Source organism: Suillus clintonianus (assembly GCF_016758775.1).
Source record: "Suillus clintonianus strain FC179 chromosome Unknown DEU56scaffold_15, whole genome shotgun sequence".
NCBI lineage: Eukaryota > Fungi > Basidiomycota > Agaricomycetes > Boletales > Suillaceae > Suillus > Suillus clintonianus.
In genome coordinates this window covers 284,896-301,926 of record NW_024539239.1, presented here as the reverse complement: position 1 = coordinate 301,926, position 17,031 = coordinate 284,896, and the positions used below count along the sequence as shown (strand labels likewise).

Sequence of the window (17,031 nt, the reverse complement as noted above, 5' to 3'; positions counted from 1 at the left end):
AAAGGGGGTTCGGGACGACTAAAATGAAACGCGTGAGTCCAGGCGCGACTCGGACGCGGGGATCTACCATTAATAATGAGCGGGACTATTCAACGCCACTTGGTTCTCTTCAAGTCATCGAGCAGCCAGTCGCTACCGCTGTTTTCTTGTCTTCGAGAGGCGTGTATGTTTTTCTTTTTTTTTTTTCAAGTTGGCGAGCCGATTCACATTGAAAACTAACCTACAGTCCAATCGTTCTTCGTTTCACCATGGGTTCCAGCCGGAAACGAACAGCGAAAAACTGTGCTTTGGACAAATGTCCCAAACGCTCAAAACTTCATCCGTCAGATGCGACCTCACCGCCTTTGACTGTCACTGTACGAGGCCGGACTTTCGAACCAACACCTGTGTTCGATACGTTTTGGCGTTTCGCGGCAGAAAGACATGCCATAACTGAAAAGCGTCTCAAAGGCCTCCCCGCCCCGTATGTATACACCCATTCCTCCCTTGATGCCTACCTCAATATATTTGGCAGATGGACAGCCGACCCCATTTTACAAGTCTTTCCATTCTGCAATACGTACCGGGTTCTAGACCGAGTGAGCCAATTCATCATTACCGAAGTCATCGAAAACGGTTCTCAAGATCCCACCGAACTGGTGTTTCGAATTCTGCTTTTCAACACTTTCACGAGCATCAATACATATGAAACACTACGAGGCGCGATCACACCTCTCACTTGGTCCACCTACGAACGAGCCGATTACGAACGCGTCTTGCGTCGTTTGTACGATGACAGAGTCGCCTTATACACTGGGGCTTTTCAAAAGCCTGCACCTAGTCTAGGTTTCGTGGAAAATTTCATGAACCATCTGGCTTTCATGGAGGTCTTGATGAAAGACTTGCCCGCGCAGTGCGCAAAGGCCGAGTACATTGCAGATGTTTTTGAATGGCTGTGCACTTTTAAGAGCATGGGAGATTTCACTGCGTACCAGCTTGTGCTGAACCTGTCCTATTCACGTGTTCTGGACTTCTCGGACTACGATTTTGTGGTGGTTGGGTTGGGTTCGCGTCGCGGCCTTCAACGTTGTTTCAAAGGTCTCATTCCTCGCGCGTGCGAGGTTGACATAATCCGATGGATGCAACTCACGCAGAGCGATCATTTCTCGCGCCTCAAACTGAAGTTTAATGGCTTAGGGTCCAAGGCTCGTCCTATTATGCTGTGCGATATCGAGCATACCTTATGCGAGATCGATAAATATGTCAGGAAGCTCGAAACGCCAGCCCGTCGCCCCTTTCACTCATCTGGCGCACTTCCAAAGATGCGTCTTCCCAAGGCGTGGGCGCTTCCTGCGCGGAAATCGCTCCGTATCAAATGTCAGGAGGAAGCAGAAGTTGAGTACATCGAGAAGTTTGTCGTGGCCTCAATTCAATCACACCGAGGAGCGGACGGCGAAAGAGAATTTTTAGTGTACTGGGAGGGATATAGCTCTGATGACGCGTCATGGGAACCAGAACATCCGCTTGCCGATGACGCACCTAATGCCATCAAGGAATATTGGAAACGTATACGGGGTACGTGCTATCTGTGACCATGTGCACATGCTGACACCTCCACAGCCTGATTTCAGGCATATCCATTATAGCGCATAAATACTGTATTGTCGTGTGGTTTACCATCATTATCGATTGAAACCACTCATACGGCATGATTAGCATATTCTGCGGTGCCAGTTCAGCCATATTAAAGGATGTTCGATTTTACAAGTTCGAGTTCGCATTCAACTTTTTCCTGATGGTTCTTCTTGCGGAAGTTATATACACGAACCCTTTTCGGTTGCTTAATTTGTTCACCGCCATGTCGGTTAAATTTATCGGCCTTTTGGACAACTTCACTGCTCTTTCATAATTTTCAGACGGTGCAACTGTCCATAGACCTAAGAAATACATTGATATACAGAGTTATGTACTCATCCTCTTAACATGTGTATATGAAGAAAAGGTTCTGCCTATCGGTGAGGTCAGCAAATGCGTGACGCTCCCTTTCCCGTTGCACATCTTCATCAGTCCAACCCCGACGCGCCTTTTCTTCCGCCAGCTGGATTTTCCGATTTCTGTTTAAGCGAATGTTGATGTAGCGTAGTAAAAACGAGACGCCCAGTTGCACGATCAACAAGACCATGATCGCAGTCTTTCCCGGAATGTAGGCCGGCGCATCTTTAGGCTGGAATATCTCAGTCCCAATGATATTGCCAATGCTAAAAGTGGCCATCGTCATTGCATTAATCGTCACCTAAGCACCACATAAATTAGACATAGGAAATAAAGGAGGAGGACCAACTTCAACCGTACCTTCTTGGTATGGCCACTGGTGTTGCTTGCATTGTATGCGTAGATCGTGGAGAGTGCACTGCCAAATGTACCGATTATGTATGTCGCTGCCGCGACAATCAGATTTCATGAAAAATTCAACGGGGTGACAACTAGACGGACCAAAGAGCAGAACACCCTTGTTGGAAGAACCGTTCAGGCCAATTAGGATGGCTATCTCTCACTTTCAATCGACGTTCCCCTCTAAGATTTACGAACAGCATACCTGCGCCGACAATGGTAGGAATCAATGCAAACACGATGGGGATCATCCGCTCGCCCTAAAAGTGGTTTAGAATATTACCGAGAGAATTTTAGGCGTTCTACCTTCTTGTCAGAATACCATCCACAGAAAAGCACCATCGCGGAACCAATAAATCCCGCAGGAGTGCCAAGGATCAGTGTTTGCTTTGATCTAAGAGAAACGCATGTAAGTGAGAAGCAAAGATAGCACGGTCGGCGCACGTATATCCGAAGCTTTTGATGATGATGTTACTGACTTCAGTCAAGAAATTAACTTCCACTGGGCTGATTTCTATTGATGCGACTTACAGTTACTCAAAGCTCCATTGGGGATACTCGCTATGAAATCCGCATTAGCTGCCTTTTATGCAGATCCAGGCGAAAGAGTTTACTCAATATCGTGGACAAAACAACGAGCCATGTGCGAACGTCCGTGAGGGCTTCGATGACCTGGTCCTTCTTGAATTTTTTGTTCTCCGTACCTCCTTGATCGTTCCGAACACGTTCGAGAGCAGCAATCCGCTCCTCCCTTGTCAGCATGGAAGCATTTACGGGGGAATCTGGTAGCCAGATTAAAACGACTATGCCGACTACGACCGCAAGAGCACCAAGCAGTATGTAAATGATCTTGTAGGGCGGTAAAGCCTTGCCGCCATAGAATGAGATACCCTGAAAGAGCATGCATCATTGATCTTGCGTCCCCTAGTGCAGTAAGCACTCACGTATGCCACGAAACCACCGAACACTTGGGTTAGGCCATTCTAAACGAAGTCAGAGGCAGTGCAAAATTTGAATTGAAGACGGTCGCACCATGATGTAGAACCATGATATACGTTTAGCCTTTATGATTATGGGTCAAAAGCTGCTATATTTCACAACAGAATTCTCGCCCACCTGCTCATCCTTCTTGTAGAACATCGAGATGATGAGAATGAGACACGGTGCGACACAAGACTCGCACATTCCTGACCATTTCGAGTTTGTGTTTTGTGTCTATAATGCGCAAAGAGACTTACCCAAGAGGAATCTGAGAGCAAAGAAGGCTCCGAAGTTGTCTGTTGAGGCATGCAGCATGAGGATGATTCCCCATACAACAATGTTGCCGCCTACAAATGGTCAGCTGATGTTATGGTTCATTGATTTCTACCTCACCGAGATACTTGGCCAACCTAAGTTTCTGCGAGATATAGACGGTCGGAAACTCCCAAAAGAGGTAACCTGAAGTTGAGCAGTTCATACAGATTTATGTCTGTCTACAGAATCGAATCTTACCCAGGTAGAAGGCCATGGATACCAAGTTGTAGTTCTAGATGCATGTTAGCATGCACTGGATGCAGCAAATATTATAACTTGCCTGGCCCACGATCGGGAAACCCATGATACTGCAACATTGTCAATATTCACGTCAACCAGCATTGCTGCAAATAGCACTCGCCTCGCATAGTTCAGTGAGGTCTTGTCCCTGTTTAAGGTGAGCATAAAGGAATATCAAGTTCATCAAACGACGAACAAATATTGACTGAAGTATACAGCGGCTGAAATGGTAGGGATGACAAAGTCCTGTAGATTCGTCAATGTTCAAGTCAAAGACGCGAAAGTGCAAGAAACAGGGGTACCTACCAGCTTGCGCCTGAGCTTTCGGTTATACTCCTCACTGAAGTGAACCGTTGCCTGCGCGCCGACGAGCTGAAGAGCCGCATCACCATCAGAAGTATCGATCGAGTCTAGCCCAAGCTTCTCGTCATATGTCTCAAGCTGCGAGCTCTTCTCGACTTCGTCCAGATTCTTTGCCGCACTAGTTTCGGAAGACATTGCACTAGCGCGTAATCAAGACTCAAACATTGAACTGGCTTCTTATCCTCTCAAGCATCTCCCAGAAAGAAATGCATCCGCGACGGCTTGGTGACATTGCTGTGCCTGCAAGATAAGTGACAAACCTAGTGGCTCCAACGACCCGTGCTGCAGTGAGGGAACAGATAAGCAAGCCGACAGGTTCCATGAGGCAAGCGGGAGATAAGTCACCCGACAAGCCAAGGACGGATTCACGGTAAGCCGGCGAGACCGATTTATTCTCGAGCTTCTCACGAACGTTGCGTAGAGATTTGGATGGTTTCTATTGAGAAAAATAGATTACGAATGAGTGTATTGTATGAAAGTTCGTAAGATTATCCAGAAACAAGTAAAGCAAAACAAAAACTATAGTTTTTGAATAACGATGGCTGAAGCAGCACCACCCTAGAAAGGCACGATGTGAGTGACATAACACAGAATTGCGAGTTACTTACCCCGTTGCAGATGCCTGCTGCACCATACTCACCAGACTTCAGGGCGTGAACCAGAGATACCACAATGCGAGAACCCGAGTTTCCAATCGCATGACCAAGTGCAACAGCGCCACTGTTAAATCGCATTAGCAGATGCAACGTCTACGTGAAGTCACAACACTTGCCCATTAACATTAACTTTTGCAGGATCAATTTGTAGGAGCTTTTCGGCGATGCGGACAACGACCGAGAAGGCTTCATTAATCTCGAAACGCGCAATGTCATCGACAGTCAAGTTTGCTCTCTTTAGTGCTTCCGGGAGAGCAACAGTAGGAGCCATGGGGAAATCGATGGGCTCAACGCCAGCATCCGCATATGCTACGGAAAATGGCATATCAGACGAGGCACAAGTGGCGTAATAGGCCCCGACTCACAAATGACTTTGGCGAGCGGTTTCACGCCAAGCTCCTTTGCTTTCTCTGCTGACATTAAGATCAGGGCGGAGGCACCATCATTGAGGTTTGAAGAGTTGGCGGCTGTGATCCGTCCGCCTGCTTTGAAGGCTGACTTTAGGGAGGGGACCTTCTCAAACATGACTTTCTTATACTCCTCATCCTCCTTAATAACGGTGTCGCCCTTCTTGCCCTTAATGGTGACAGGTGCTATCTCAGCATTAAAGACCCCTTCTTTCCACGCACGGTCAGCACGCTTGTACGACTCGATTGCATGCTCATCAAGGGAGACTCGGCTGATGTCGTACTTCTCTGCGGCGGTCTCACCGCAATTACCCATAGCGAAATTGTTGTAGACATCCCAGAGACCATCATTCTCGACAGAGTCCTTGGTCTCGAATTTGCCGAACAAAGGATTCGTGCGGGGAAGGAGGAAACTTGAGGTTACGTCAATATGACAAGCAAACGGGCAATAAAAGACTGTATTGCTTACGGAGCGTTACTCATGCTCTCCATACCACCAGCTGCAACCACGTTCTTGTAACCACACTCTATGCTCTGGGCAGCCAGCATAATGGTCTTCATACCGCTAGCACAAACTTTGTTGATGGTTGTAGCGTCAGATGCAGATTTCATGCCGGCAGCAAGTGCAACTTGACGTGCGGGTGATTGACCGACACCAGCTTGAACGACATTGCCGAAGTAGATCTCCTCGACGACTGCGGGATCGACTTTGGATTGTTCGAAAGCATGCTTGAGGGCGACAGCACCAAGCTGGGGTGCAGTCAAAGTCTTGAGTGACCCGTATAGGGATCCGACAGGCGTACGAGAGGCAGCAACAATGACAGCTTCATGGGAGGACTTGAAAAAATGAGCTCTATTATGTTAATTTCACATAAGAAGACATACCATTTTGCGCACAAAAGATGAGATAGAAGGACGGGATGACTTTGATACGGATGTAAGACGCGCTGCAAGCATCATGATGGACTGGCTTTTATTTGACAAGTGTGATTATTCGGAATTGAGCAGTATGATCGTACGACAGCAATTGAATAAGCGTGTGGTGCGATGTGTGGGTCAAATGATCTGACCTTTGAGCTCGACGTGGGTGGTGACAATGTTCAGTACTCAGTCAACGCCCATCGCCTCCTTCATATATAAGTACGTCCATTGCACGCAAGATCCGGGACATTACATATAGTTGATCTCGTCACATGTGAGGGACTGACGAAGCCTATAGAAGCCTTTTGTCCAAAACACATTCCACCCAAATCCCAGCCTGAGAACACCATCCAAAAATACCGTGGATATCACTACGTGGCCACGGCTGTGCTCAACACTGTGAACCAAGCTTCCATCCATCTCAGTGCTCTCCCGCCGCTCTCCTCTGATTCCTTGAGGATCTCGTGAACTGCACTGGCGGTTTCACATGGGTGAAAATACCAACAGGGCGTGCCTAGCGTCGGATGTTCACCTTGCGATAGGAGGGGGAAGTTCGTTGCCGGGTGCGATACAGCGAATGTTGTAGCGACCGTCCCTTCGCACACATCCTTACGGAGAAGAGAAGTTTTCATGATATCAACCAGCTGAAGTGGGGAACCGCCTGCGCTATCAAGTTAAGTGCGTCTCATTTATGGAGTATATCCTAGCCACACGTACTCGAACCATGAATGGAAAAATAAAATGCTGGTACACGGAAAGTCGCTGATAGCACCACATACTGATGACAAGTCAACGAATCGGGGGAGCCATGCGAAGCGGTTGTGCCATCGTCGACGACGTCCAAACTATCCTCAATCTCAAGAGATGATTCAACTGACGCTGGGTGACGCCAGTTCAAAGTGATAATCCGATGCATGTAACCGAAGCCTGGCAGTGTCTGTGCATTTCGAAATCCATGAAAAGAAACAGGCTATATATAATGCCGGCGTACATGATGCTCTTTCCAAGACCATCCCGAAAGCCTGTCTTCATACGCAGAAGACTCTGATGAGATGGATTGATGAGCGTGAATGAATTCCCGGCATGCCTCGTCGAACTGCTGTCGGGTGAACGTTGCGGTCATTAGCAAATGTGGCGTGAGAACGTGCTGTACAATTATTGAAATAAGGTTCAAGCCACCATCTCAGGGAGCACAACAAGACCAAATTCTATAGCCGTTACAACACACCTAAACTCTGTAGCTCGTCCAAGTGCCGGCTCATAACGACTAGCGGTCCCCTCCCCACCGCCAGCGCACGAATTCAATATGGCTGTAGGAAAAGTATGTATTGATTTGCTTTCATCAGACTGGTATATGTCACTTATCCATTTCGTAGAACAAACGTCTGTCTAAGGGTAAGAAGGGTATCAAGAAGAAGGTCGTCGACCCTTTCTCGCGCAAGGGTGAGTTTCATTCTACTTTGCTCGTGACCTATCTGGCTAATATCATGGTTATTCAGAGTGGTATGATGTCAAAGCACCCTCCACATTTGAAGTCCGAAATGTTGGCAAGACTCTCGTCAATCGATCACAGGGTTTGAGTGCGTACAAGATCTCGTCGCTCAAATCAAACACATATCCTGATGTTTTTACTAGAAAACGCCAATGACTCTCTCAAGGGCCGCATTATCGAGGTATCCCTCGCCGACCTCAACAAGGATGAGGAACAATCATTCCGTAAGATCAAACTACGGATCGATGAGGTGCAAGGAAAGAACTGTTTGACAAATTTCCACGGCATGGACTTCACTTCGGACAAGCTACGCTCCCTTGTCCGCAAGTGGCAAACTCTCATTGAGGCACACGTCGACGTGAAGACGACCGACGGCTACCTCATCCGCCTCTTTGCTATCGGTTTCACCAAGCGCCGCCCAAACCAGGTGCGCAAGACCACCTACGCCCAGACGAGTCAAATTCGCGAAATTCGGAAGAAGATGTTCGAGATCATGACTCGGGAAGCGTCGAGCTGTGATTTGAAGGAGTTGGTGCAGAAGTTTGTGCCAGAGGCTATTGGACGGGAGATAGAGAAGCACACCCGTAACATCTACCCTCTACAAAATGTCTACGTCCGCAAGGCAAAAATCCTCAAGGCACCGAAGTTCGATGTCTCGAAACTACTTGAGCTTCACGGCGACTCAACGGATGTAAGCAATCATCACACTTGTTCTAGTTGACCAGAAACTGACATCAATGTTGTAGGAGACTGGCACCCGGGTAGCAAAGGACTTCAAGGAGCCCGAGATTCTCGAGTCTGTTTAAAACTCTTTTTACTCGTCGTCTACCTTTGTATCTTTTCATATGACCACTCGCAAGTACTTATGCTACAAGGGTATCGTTCAATCTATGAGCATCATGACACCATGCACAATCTGTTGTAAAGTCAGCTTCAAATGAGAAATCGTGAATTGCCGAGGCCCGACGAGGAGTTTCAGGTGGCATCAGGAAGGCTGTAGTATCTCGCGGTGCCAAGACGGGTTCAACACGTCAAGACAGCCAATTTGAGTTCGCTCGAAACCAACTCGAAACGGTTTGCTTCTGATATCCCTCCAGGTATAAAACGTCACCCTCTTCATTCTGTCTCCCGGTTAGCAACCACCTTCTTGCAACCGTAGACTATTGTATAGTACACCATGGCCGACGTCGAATACCTGCAAAGTGTCATTCGACTCCATGCCGATTTTCCCAAGAAGGTTCGTCAGAGCTCTACTCTAGCAGCCCCGGAGAGAACCTCAACATAGTTCCATTCCAGGGTATCAGCTTCCTCGACATTTTCCCTATACTCCGCAATCCAATCACGTTCGAGACACTCATAACACATTTTGTTTATCACATCACGTCGCAAACTATACCAAAATCACTGCACAAAAAAGTTGATGTCGTAGTCGGCCTAGACGCTCGAGGATTCCTCCTTGGGCCTATCATTGCGCTGCGACTGGGAGCAGCATTTGTACCTGTTCGTAAACATGGCAAGCTCCCGGGAGAGTGTGTCTCAGCGACCTACGAAAAGGAGTATGGTGCTGTGAGTTTTTATATATTTTGGGCGTCAAATACGGTCTAACTGGTGTCGTACAGGATACCTTCGAAATGCAATCAGACGCCATTCAACCTGGGCAGTCCGTGATTATTGTAGATGATCTAATTGCCACCGGTGAGTCCAGGCTCTCTCATCATTTGGTGCTGTGCTTCACACTTTTCTCAGGGGGCTCTGCCAAGGCTGCTGGCGAGCTCGTCAAGAAGCTAGGCGGGGTGACAATCGAGTATCTCTTCATCATCGAGATAATGTTTCTTAAGGGATACCAGTGTTTGGATGCCCCCGCATACTCTATTATTCAATACTTGGATTGAGTTGCTGGGCGCGTTCTCATTTATTGATATTTTTATGTCGGAAACAGATACCCGTTCCTGTGATTAGTGCTGTGGATTAGGCTTAGGTATAGATGAGTTCATGCATTCATTAGCTGCCATCGTATACGTAGATTTCTGTCCTTGTCCACGGCGACATAGGCGTGTTGGCCGCAAAATATATGAAACCGAGGCGATGCCAACAGCGCGTGCAGCGGTCAATTTGTGATGCGCATTACAACTTGAATGTCTGAACTCATGGGTCAACGTTGTAGCCCTATCAGTGACTAGTCTCCCCCAGCCAGACCTATAGAAGGCCGCAAAAGTCTCGACTGGAGCTCAAATATTACTTTATAACATTAGTCTAGTATTTAGTAAAGGGTGTCCGTTGATGTACAGGATTTGCCCAGTTTCTCCTGGTGTCGGATCTATTAATCCCTCTGTCCATGCTTGCGCCTCGGAATCAACAGCAAACATGACATGTCCGTAGCCAAACATCCCAGCAGCGTCTACCATGGCAGTGATAGATTTGCCAACGGTATGCGACAACAGCACCAAAGCGACGTCGCTGATGTCGCCCGCAGCAGCGATTTCTGCGGGTGAAGCGGAAGGATTGATAGGAGTATCCTCATCACTGACAACAATGACTCCTGAAGCGCCTGCATCCCGCGCATAGACCAGCTTCTCCAGGAACGTGCAGTCACCACGATGGACGAGGACAGCGTTTCCATTGAATTCGGTTTCATACGGTTTGCACCCGAGGAGGTTGCTTTTGTCCCGCTGCACCTCCGTGCCTTCCCAATAGCCGAAGCGAAGGGGGTCAGAGCCATCAAGTGCAGCCAAGTCTCCACCAAACTGGGCAGTATGCGCCTTGACGTACGTCTCTCCGTTAAAGCTGGAAGCCCCTGGTTGCGCTACGAGTGCCGGGTCAAACGTGTCAAGAAAAATACGAAGTTGAACGTCCTGGCTACGATAAGTAGGGCGAGGATCTCGAAGGGGCTCCCACAGTGCAGAGTCGTTGACATACACCATTTGTCCAGTGCGTACAGCGTGCGGCCCAACTAGTAGGATGTTTCACAAGTAAGTTCGTTTGCCTGTTGAGGGGGAAAAGAGGCCTCACGCTTCGTGATATCGTAACCTTTACGATCTAATCGACTTACGATGTGGGCCCGGATGCCCGTCACATTATGAAGAATAAACCCATCTGCCACTGCCTTGAGTTTGAGGGGCCCAGGGTTAGGGTCCTCGGGAACCTGCTTGCCACCGGGCGACATAATGAAATCGAAAGACTACTGAAGGATGTCACTGCGATGGTCGGATGTCATGGATTTTCCTTACATATAAATCAACTTCAGGGACTGTGCACCAGCCGTCAGGAGACCAGTGGTGCTCATCCAGAGGCTGCGATCGTAATCCGACCAGGTATCTCGCATACTCCACGTCCGCTCTCGAACCGATACCTCGGATGAGGCCACTGATGGTCCCATCAGGCGTGAAGTCTTGTACAGGTTCATACGAAGGACACTGGTGGTTCTCTTCGCCACGCATGTTTCGTCGAACACGAGACATGGGCTTTAGAACTTCCTTCGGAAGTGATAGAATGTGTCCTTCGGTGGTGAAAACGTAGTGTGAATCATCTTTGTGTAGGGGGTTGTCCTCGTCGAACAAAAGGAACAAATACTAGATAGATCGTAATCAGAACCAGCCCAAGGCACTATCCGTTTATAATGACGGACCTTCAGTGTTTCTGACAATGCAAACGATTCCATTCTGTCATCTCTGGCATTGGTCCGTAAATCTTGGATACCAGTCAATCCGCAATCCACCTTGGCACGGATAATTAGATCTTTCAAAATACGTTCACCGACATCTAGATAATATGGGTCTCGAGTGGCCTGTCTGGTGATGAGCTACAGCATGCGAGAATGAAGATAAGCCTACCCTATATAGGTACCACGTTGATTCGACGAACTCTGGTCGAAGAGGGTACTGGAACGACGTCGCCTGCATAAACTGAGCGTCCCAAACTTCAGGAAGACCAGAATGTCGTCTCCAGATGTTCCAGTCTGTCGCAAACCAATACATCATTAACAAGGTCAGCCGAGGATAATGAGAGATACTCACATGTCATATGAGATTTGATGGCATTTTGTACATCACCACCCAGCACTTGCAGACCAGGCCAGAAAGCGGACAGAGAATCAATTGTGGTATACGCTTGATCACCCGTATGTATGTGGACACTGCGAAACTACAGAAGAACTTGAGGGAACCATTAAGACAAGAAAGACAACCATTGCTGACCATATGGCCGTCCGGAGAACGGGCGTATCTCATCACAGCGGCGTAACTTTCATGCCACACGTCAAGAAACTCTACCTCACCTGCAGGATGCCCATGTGCGATGTCAATGCATGGAATACACCAACTACTCGACAAACGCACCACTCATGACGTACCACTTCAAGGCATATTCATAGAAAGAATCAATGCCTGCGCCGATTCCTGTTACTTCTGGTGGTGTCCACACCTTGTAAAATCCAGTTAGAAGCGGGAAGGAAAGTAACAAGGCCGAGCTCACTCCAGTCCATATATTAATTGTATTGCCAACCAAACCAATATCAGATCTCCTGTTCCATAGTGCGAAGAACGCCTTATATGCCGCCTTCTCAAAGCGGTCATCTCCAGTGAGACGACTAAGGGTAGCGAATTCCAGTATCAAGGAACCGGCGCCAGCGGTGCCTACAGTAACTTTAATATTAAAAGCGATGGATCCAATTGTTAGGAACGAACAAGTTTCAAGGGATTCTCCCCGCCGAACCCCGTGTCGTAAGTTGACCTGTATGTCGTTGGTACTGTGCATTATAAAGACACAAGGAGATGCGCACCCTAGCAAAAGGAAGGCCAGTAGGGGTGGCAAATGCAGGTAGTAGTCGATTCCCAAGATCATACGCCATCGTTAGAAGCTGGCCGCGATACCAAGGGAGATAAAAAGGTTGTTCAGGTTGACTCGCAAATATATGGCCAGATAACAGTCCGCCCAACACCCGTATAGTAGTCTCAAATACTTGCGGTTTTGTGTTGACATCGAATGACACCCAGTCAAGGACATTGCGAACTGCGTTCTGAAACCCCGGAGGATCGTCTAGCACAACCAGCGTGTCTAGAACATCAATAAGAGTCAGGGAGTAGTTTCCTGAAACATCATTATGTGCTATATTTGCGCTGTTAGGTGTGTCAAGCAGGTCAAAGCCAGGTCAATACCGTGACACTTACGGATTTTCCCAATCTGGACCTCTGCCGGTGCAAGATAACGGAGACAGCTGGAAACAAATTGGAGCATAGAAAGAGCACTAGCTCAGGATAGGCGAACCTCGTCGAGCGGAAAAGCTAGCAACAGGTGGGCGACATGCATGAATTATTTGGACAAGGCTCACCGTGGGACATATAATGGTTAAAACCATGGTACCATAGGTCTTTTGTGGTTGCCCTGGATAGTTGTTCACGGACATTGAATGGAAATTAGAAAGAGGCGTGCACACCTGAATGACCTCTTGCGCTCAGAGGTCCAAGCAGTCTCTTGGTGAAGACTGGTGTTGGTGTTTTGCCGCGCGTGGACTCCGTTATTTAGAGTAATCAAGAGGGCGAAGGCAAATGTACAAGGGTAACGTCTGCCCCATCTCATGCTGCAGAGGAAAATCAAAACCAGTCACGGATTTTGATCAGTAGTATAGTAGACGTGGACAGTTTGCGGAAGGACTGACTTTCGCGCTGGTGATCACGTGGTCGACAGAAGGATCGCATATTCTTGGCACTGGTCCTCATAATGCGACTACGATCCTGTAGCAATTTTAAACATGAACACTAATATCGCCGACGTCTCTAGCAAACTTGGAGAATACATGATAAAAGGCTGGGTCAGGTCGCGTCTTTTCCTTCTATGAACTGCCCATCTAAGTTCATATTCCTCATTATAGGTGTTGACAGACACAACATGCCCGTCCCCCGCGTGTCGCGGTGTTCCTCTCATGAGGTCGCCTAACAATGGTTCATCGATAACTCACTTTTGCGCGAATTGTAATGACCATCAACAATGTAAGGAATTGCTTAACCATCATATTCTGGTCCAATGATGTAGCCTGCCTCATCCACAGCTACATCGATGCGGTCTAACTCATCATCAACAGATTCATCATCAACTCATGAGTTTCATTCACGACCATCAACCCCTCCTACAGAGATATCCAGCGCTTTGAGCTCCCCAACATTTGCCCCTCCCGTTGACACCGAAGAGACAATCCGCAGGCGGCAACAATCAGACCAAGCATCCGCAGAGATCGGAAAGCGTCTTTTGAAGGGATGGGCGATGCTCGGCGAAGAATGCCCAAACATCAGGTGTTACGGTATACCTCTTGTAAGACCTCCAAAAGTCGGAGAGGAGAGAGATCCTCGCAAGGTGAGTTATGCCCAATAGTTTTTCACTTACAAATTATTTATCTGGGTCTAGGAATGCGTGATTTGCGGGACGGTCTATGTTACTGATGTCTCCGAAGGGTGGCAGCGCCTTGTCCCAGCTCCACCTACAATTGAAGCAGGCGCCAGCTCGGGGGCTGCCGACACTATGTCAAGTGCTCCAATGACATTGGGCTCTCGTGACAAGGGGAAGGCAGTAATACGCAGTATGCCTTTACAGGTGCCAAAAGTTATTTTGCTCGGCCAGATCACAGTTGACATAGATCCTAGCCTTCGTCATTACTTCCTGCGTCAGAGTTGTCAAAGGTAACTGTCTTTCGAAACAATTAATTATCAAGTAAGCTGATTTATTATCAGTTGACAATCAATATTTCGAATTCCACGCGAGACTTGGCTAACAGTAGCGAGCGAGATCTGGTTAGTACGGTGCTCGCAAGTGCCTTGTGACGCTCTGACGATCTTGCGCAGCATGGAAGCGTCCCGTCTACAAATGCAGTTACGGCGCACCCCCCTGTTCAGGCACTTAAGCTGTGTTTGGATGCTATGTCACAAAGACTTGCGCAGATCTGCGGAAACGCAAATCAAATGGACGTGGTATCTATTGCATCAGCTGCGGATGCCATCAACAAGGTTGCACAGGCTTTGTCCCAAGTAAGGCAGCTAGAAGAGCATTAGGTTTATCCGATCGCTCCTGTTGATGGTACTAGCCTGTTTCACCCAATACTGTGACTTTGGTCGTCGTTCCCGACAGAAACACATAATAATATTTGGTTTCGGGCCGTGGGCTATATACATGTATGTTAGTCCGAGGTTCTAAAGTCTCCTTCCGAAAGCTCACAGTGCTTTAACTACCTGAAATGGGGATCAGTATCGCAGTTTTCTCACCATCCGCCGTGTTATCTTTGGAGATTAAGTACAAGGATTTGACATGCTGTAGAAGCGCGGAATACGCTCAATTACACAATCACTCATGGTTGCCTCGTGTCTTGGTTTCATAAATTCCCAAGCCACAATTGCCCCTTCTAACGTCGCAGCTCTCAAACATATCTGTCACGATGCCATTCAACATGTTCAAGGCATTCGGAACATCCTCTTCTCGCAATCCCAATAATCATCGTCCTGATCGCGCAGTCTACAATGACTACGAGAATGGATTTCCAAAACCAGATCATCACGAATCCATTCCTCCTCCACAGCTGAGAAGGCATGACACACTGACAAGAAAAGTAAGCATATCATTCTGTTGCAGGATTCAGGGCTGATATCATGCCCTCTCGATAGAGGATGGAGCCAGTAAGCTCTGCGTTCCATTGTATGGCAACCTAAAGCTCAACGCGGGACAGGTATTCACTCCTGTTCCATCACGTGCGCCTACTGATGGAGATGAATACTACGATGGCTACGTTCGGGTGGATAATCCACAGACTATTCTAGGGGGAAGTCTCAACGCCCGCCCCACAAGACCAGAAGGTCCGTTGAGCCCTGTTCCGTCCGTCGAACGAGACGATGGCGGCAGTCGATATTCAGAAACATTTTCTGAGCAAGGGCACACTATACATAGCCCTCCAAGGATGCCAGTTCAACCTACACCTTTCCATCGTCATACGCTAGATGGGGCCTCTCGGGCAGATTCTTTCAGTCACGGCAGTGTCTCAGGTCGTCACATGCCTGACGATCCTGTTATCACCCAAATTCACAGATCTGATGACTCAGGGAGCGATCACACTGTTGAGGCGCTCAGAACGCCAATGTCTAGTTACTCTAATGCGAGAGTGGTGTGTTATACTTTACACATGTTTATCTGTTTTCTGACAGCCACCTTCCAGGCTTCTGTACACACGCCGGGTAATTACCCGGGGAAGACCCCTACTAATATATACGGGGACGGCCACGAGGTTTGCCAATAATACACGTTTTCCGACAACCATAATGATTTATTATAGATTCGTCCGATGCGACACGAAGAAATCCATCCAGGAGGCCGGGCACCTCACTCAGGTAGCCACGGTCCTATCTATTACATCATCCCTGGCGGGGTGAGTGTTATATTCCAAGACGAATACGGGAATGAAGTCGCGAGGTAAGTTCTGGTTTGATGTTATGTTCCGTGGCTTGCATTGATGTTAATCGAAGAGTTGGCGATTTCAGCGGGCGTCCTGCACCACGTCCTGCACCCTTTATTGTGCAGGACAAACATGGGCGTGAGATTTACAGGTACAACAATGTGACACTCTGGTTCTGTAGATTCGCTCAAGGATTGACTATAGCTATGAAGGCCTCGATCACGAGAGGCCCTACCGTCCCAGGGATCCAAGAATGGTTATGATGGATCCCAATCAACATAGTTCAAAACGCCCAAGGTCAGCCTTTGAGCCATAAAAGACTCGCGATGCTGACCTTGATATCGTTTTATTGTATTAGCAGGGGTTACTCGTCCCAGAACTACCACTCTGATCCCTACAGGCACTATGATGACTACTCGTCTCAGAAATACCACTCCGATCCCTCGTACAGGCACCACGATAACTATTCGTCCCATAGATATCACTCCGATCCCTCGTACAGGCACCACGATGACTATTATCATGAGAACAGGGGTAGAGGCTACAGGGATAGAGACTACAGGGATAGAGACTACAGAGATCCCTACCGAGACAGGGAATATAGAGACAAGGAATATCGAGACAAGGAATACAGGGACAAGGAATACAGAGACAAGGAATACAGAGACAGGGAATACAGAACCCGGGATCACCGGGACAGACACCCACGAGATAAGGGCCACCGTGGAAGGGATGATTGGCAGCCCGAGGACCAGCCACGAGGATCGCAACCACCAACGCACAGGTCAAACAGTCACCGCAGCCACGCTTCCTCGAGCAGGTCTGAGAGGCAATTTTCACAGTGAGTGAATAAGCAAAGGC

The 17,031-nt window shown here is 48.1% G+C and overlaps 9 protein-coding genes across 9 annotated transcripts; 5 read left to right on the top strand and 4 right to left on the bottom strand.

Annotated features, from left to right (window-relative positions):
• Positions 1–43: 43 nt before the first annotated feature.
• DEU56DRAFT_786233 (uncharacterized protein) lies at positions 44–1,875 on the top strand. Its single transcript, XM_041352354.1, has 4 exons — positions 44–163; positions 227–463; positions 515–1,554; positions 1,600–1,875. Exons 2-4 carry the CDS (start codon positions 249–251, stop codon positions 1,602–1,604), a joined length of 1,260 nt encoding a protein of 419 aa, XP_041211585.1. The 5' UTR covers positions 44–163; positions 227–248; the 3' UTR covers positions 1,605–1,875.
• On the bottom strand, positions 1,656–4,404 carry DEU56DRAFT_930963 (MFS general substrate transporter; the record flags this gene model as incomplete). The annotated part of the gene is made up of 17 exons (XM_041358704.1): positions 1,656–2,272; positions 2,332–2,417; positions 2,473–2,523; positions 2,576–2,630; positions 2,677–2,764; positions 2,815–2,848; positions 2,902–2,931; positions 2,985–3,261; positions 3,315–3,353; positions 3,403–3,432; positions 3,487–3,557; positions 3,609–3,698; positions 3,745–3,810; positions 3,865–3,898; positions 3,997–4,054; positions 4,103–4,152; positions 4,213–4,404. 17 exons carry the CDS (start codon positions 4,402–4,404, stop codon positions 1,958–1,960), a joined length of 1,566 nt encoding a protein of 521 aa, XP_041211584.1. The 3' UTR covers positions 1,656–1,957.
• A 384-nt stretch (positions 4,405–4,788) lies between these two features.
• Positions 4,789–6,292, bottom strand: DEU56DRAFT_909790 (peroxisomal 3-ketoacyl-CoA-thiolase; the record flags this gene model as incomplete). The annotated part of the gene is made up of 6 exons (XM_041357125.1): positions 4,789–4,827; positions 4,878–4,989; positions 5,033–5,234; positions 5,291–5,745; positions 5,802–6,169; positions 6,218–6,292. The coding sequence occupies 6 exons, from the start codon at positions 6,290–6,292 to the stop codon at positions 4,789–4,791; spliced, it is 1,251 nt and encodes a 416-aa protein (XP_041211583.1).
• Positions 6,293–6,508: 216 nt separating this feature from the next.
• DEU56DRAFT_153542 (uncharacterized protein) lies at positions 6,509–7,403 on the bottom strand. Its single transcript, XM_041344795.1, has 3 exons — positions 7,245–7,403; positions 6,971–7,190; positions 6,509–6,914 (listed from the first exon to the last, which is right to left on the bottom strand). Exons 1-3 carry the CDS (start codon positions 7,374–7,376, stop codon positions 6,625–6,627), a joined length of 642 nt encoding a protein of 213 aa, XP_041211582.1. The 5' UTR covers positions 7,377–7,403; the 3' UTR covers positions 6,509–6,624.
• A 32-nt stretch (positions 7,404–7,435) lies between these two features.
• On the top strand, positions 7,436–8,757 carry DEU56DRAFT_153494 (ribosomal protein S3Ae). Its single transcript, XM_041344794.1, has 5 exons — positions 7,436–7,574; positions 7,630–7,696; positions 7,753–7,833; positions 7,889–8,436; positions 8,492–8,757. Exons 1-5 carry the CDS (start codon positions 7,560–7,562, stop codon positions 8,549–8,551), a joined length of 771 nt encoding a protein of 256 aa, XP_041211581.1. The 5' UTR covers positions 7,436–7,559; the 3' UTR covers positions 8,552–8,757.
• A 165-nt stretch (positions 8,758–8,922) lies between these two features.
• DEU56DRAFT_731090 (phosphoribosyltransferase-like protein) lies at positions 8,923–9,637 on the top strand (the record flags this gene model as incomplete). Its single annotated transcript, XM_041348205.1, has 4 exons — positions 8,923–8,982; positions 9,042–9,311; positions 9,365–9,440; positions 9,492–9,637. The coding sequence occupies 4 exons, from the start codon at positions 8,923–8,925 to the stop codon at positions 9,635–9,637; spliced, it is 552 nt and encodes a 183-aa protein (XP_041211580.1).
• A 293-nt stretch (positions 9,638–9,930) lies between these two features.
• On the bottom strand, positions 9,931–13,417 carry DEU56DRAFT_786202 (glycoside hydrolase family 47 protein). The gene is made up of 15 exons (XM_041352353.1): positions 13,177–13,417; positions 13,072–13,124; positions 13,008–13,024; positions 12,911–12,957; positions 12,523–12,859; positions 12,428–12,473; positions 12,216–12,376; positions 12,080–12,164; positions 11,939–12,018; positions 11,759–11,885; positions 11,576–11,700; positions 11,371–11,529; positions 10,973–11,314; positions 10,755–10,923; positions 9,931–10,695 (listed from the first exon to the last, which is right to left on the bottom strand). The coding sequence occupies exons 1-15, from the start codon at positions 13,317–13,319 to the stop codon at positions 9,986–9,988; spliced, it is 2,601 nt and encodes an 866-aa protein (XP_041211579.1). The 5' UTR covers positions 13,320–13,417; the 3' UTR covers positions 9,931–9,985.
• Positions 13,418–13,454: 37 nt separating this feature from the next.
• DEU56DRAFT_786194 (uncharacterized protein) lies at positions 13,455–15,088 on the top strand. Its single transcript, XM_041352352.1, has 7 exons — positions 13,455–13,551; positions 13,612–13,729; positions 13,789–14,090; positions 14,142–14,327; positions 14,378–14,413; positions 14,465–14,524; positions 14,576–15,088. Exons 1-7 carry the CDS (start codon positions 13,492–13,494, stop codon positions 14,780–14,782), a joined length of 969 nt encoding a protein of 322 aa, XP_041211578.1. The 5' UTR covers positions 13,455–13,491; the 3' UTR covers positions 14,783–15,088.
• Positions 15,089–15,162: 74 nt separating this feature from the next.
• Positions 15,163–17,015, top strand: DEU56DRAFT_753623 (uncharacterized protein; the record flags this gene model as incomplete). The annotated part of the gene is made up of 9 exons (XM_041349728.1): positions 15,163–15,333; positions 15,389–15,400; positions 15,451–15,577; positions 15,719–15,882; positions 15,934–16,002; positions 16,051–16,187; positions 16,241–16,321; positions 16,363–16,467; positions 16,532–17,015. 9 exons carry the CDS (start codon positions 15,163–15,165, stop codon positions 17,013–17,015), a joined length of 1,350 nt encoding a protein of 449 aa, XP_041211577.1.
• Between the last annotated feature and the right edge of the window lie 16 nt (positions 17,016–17,031).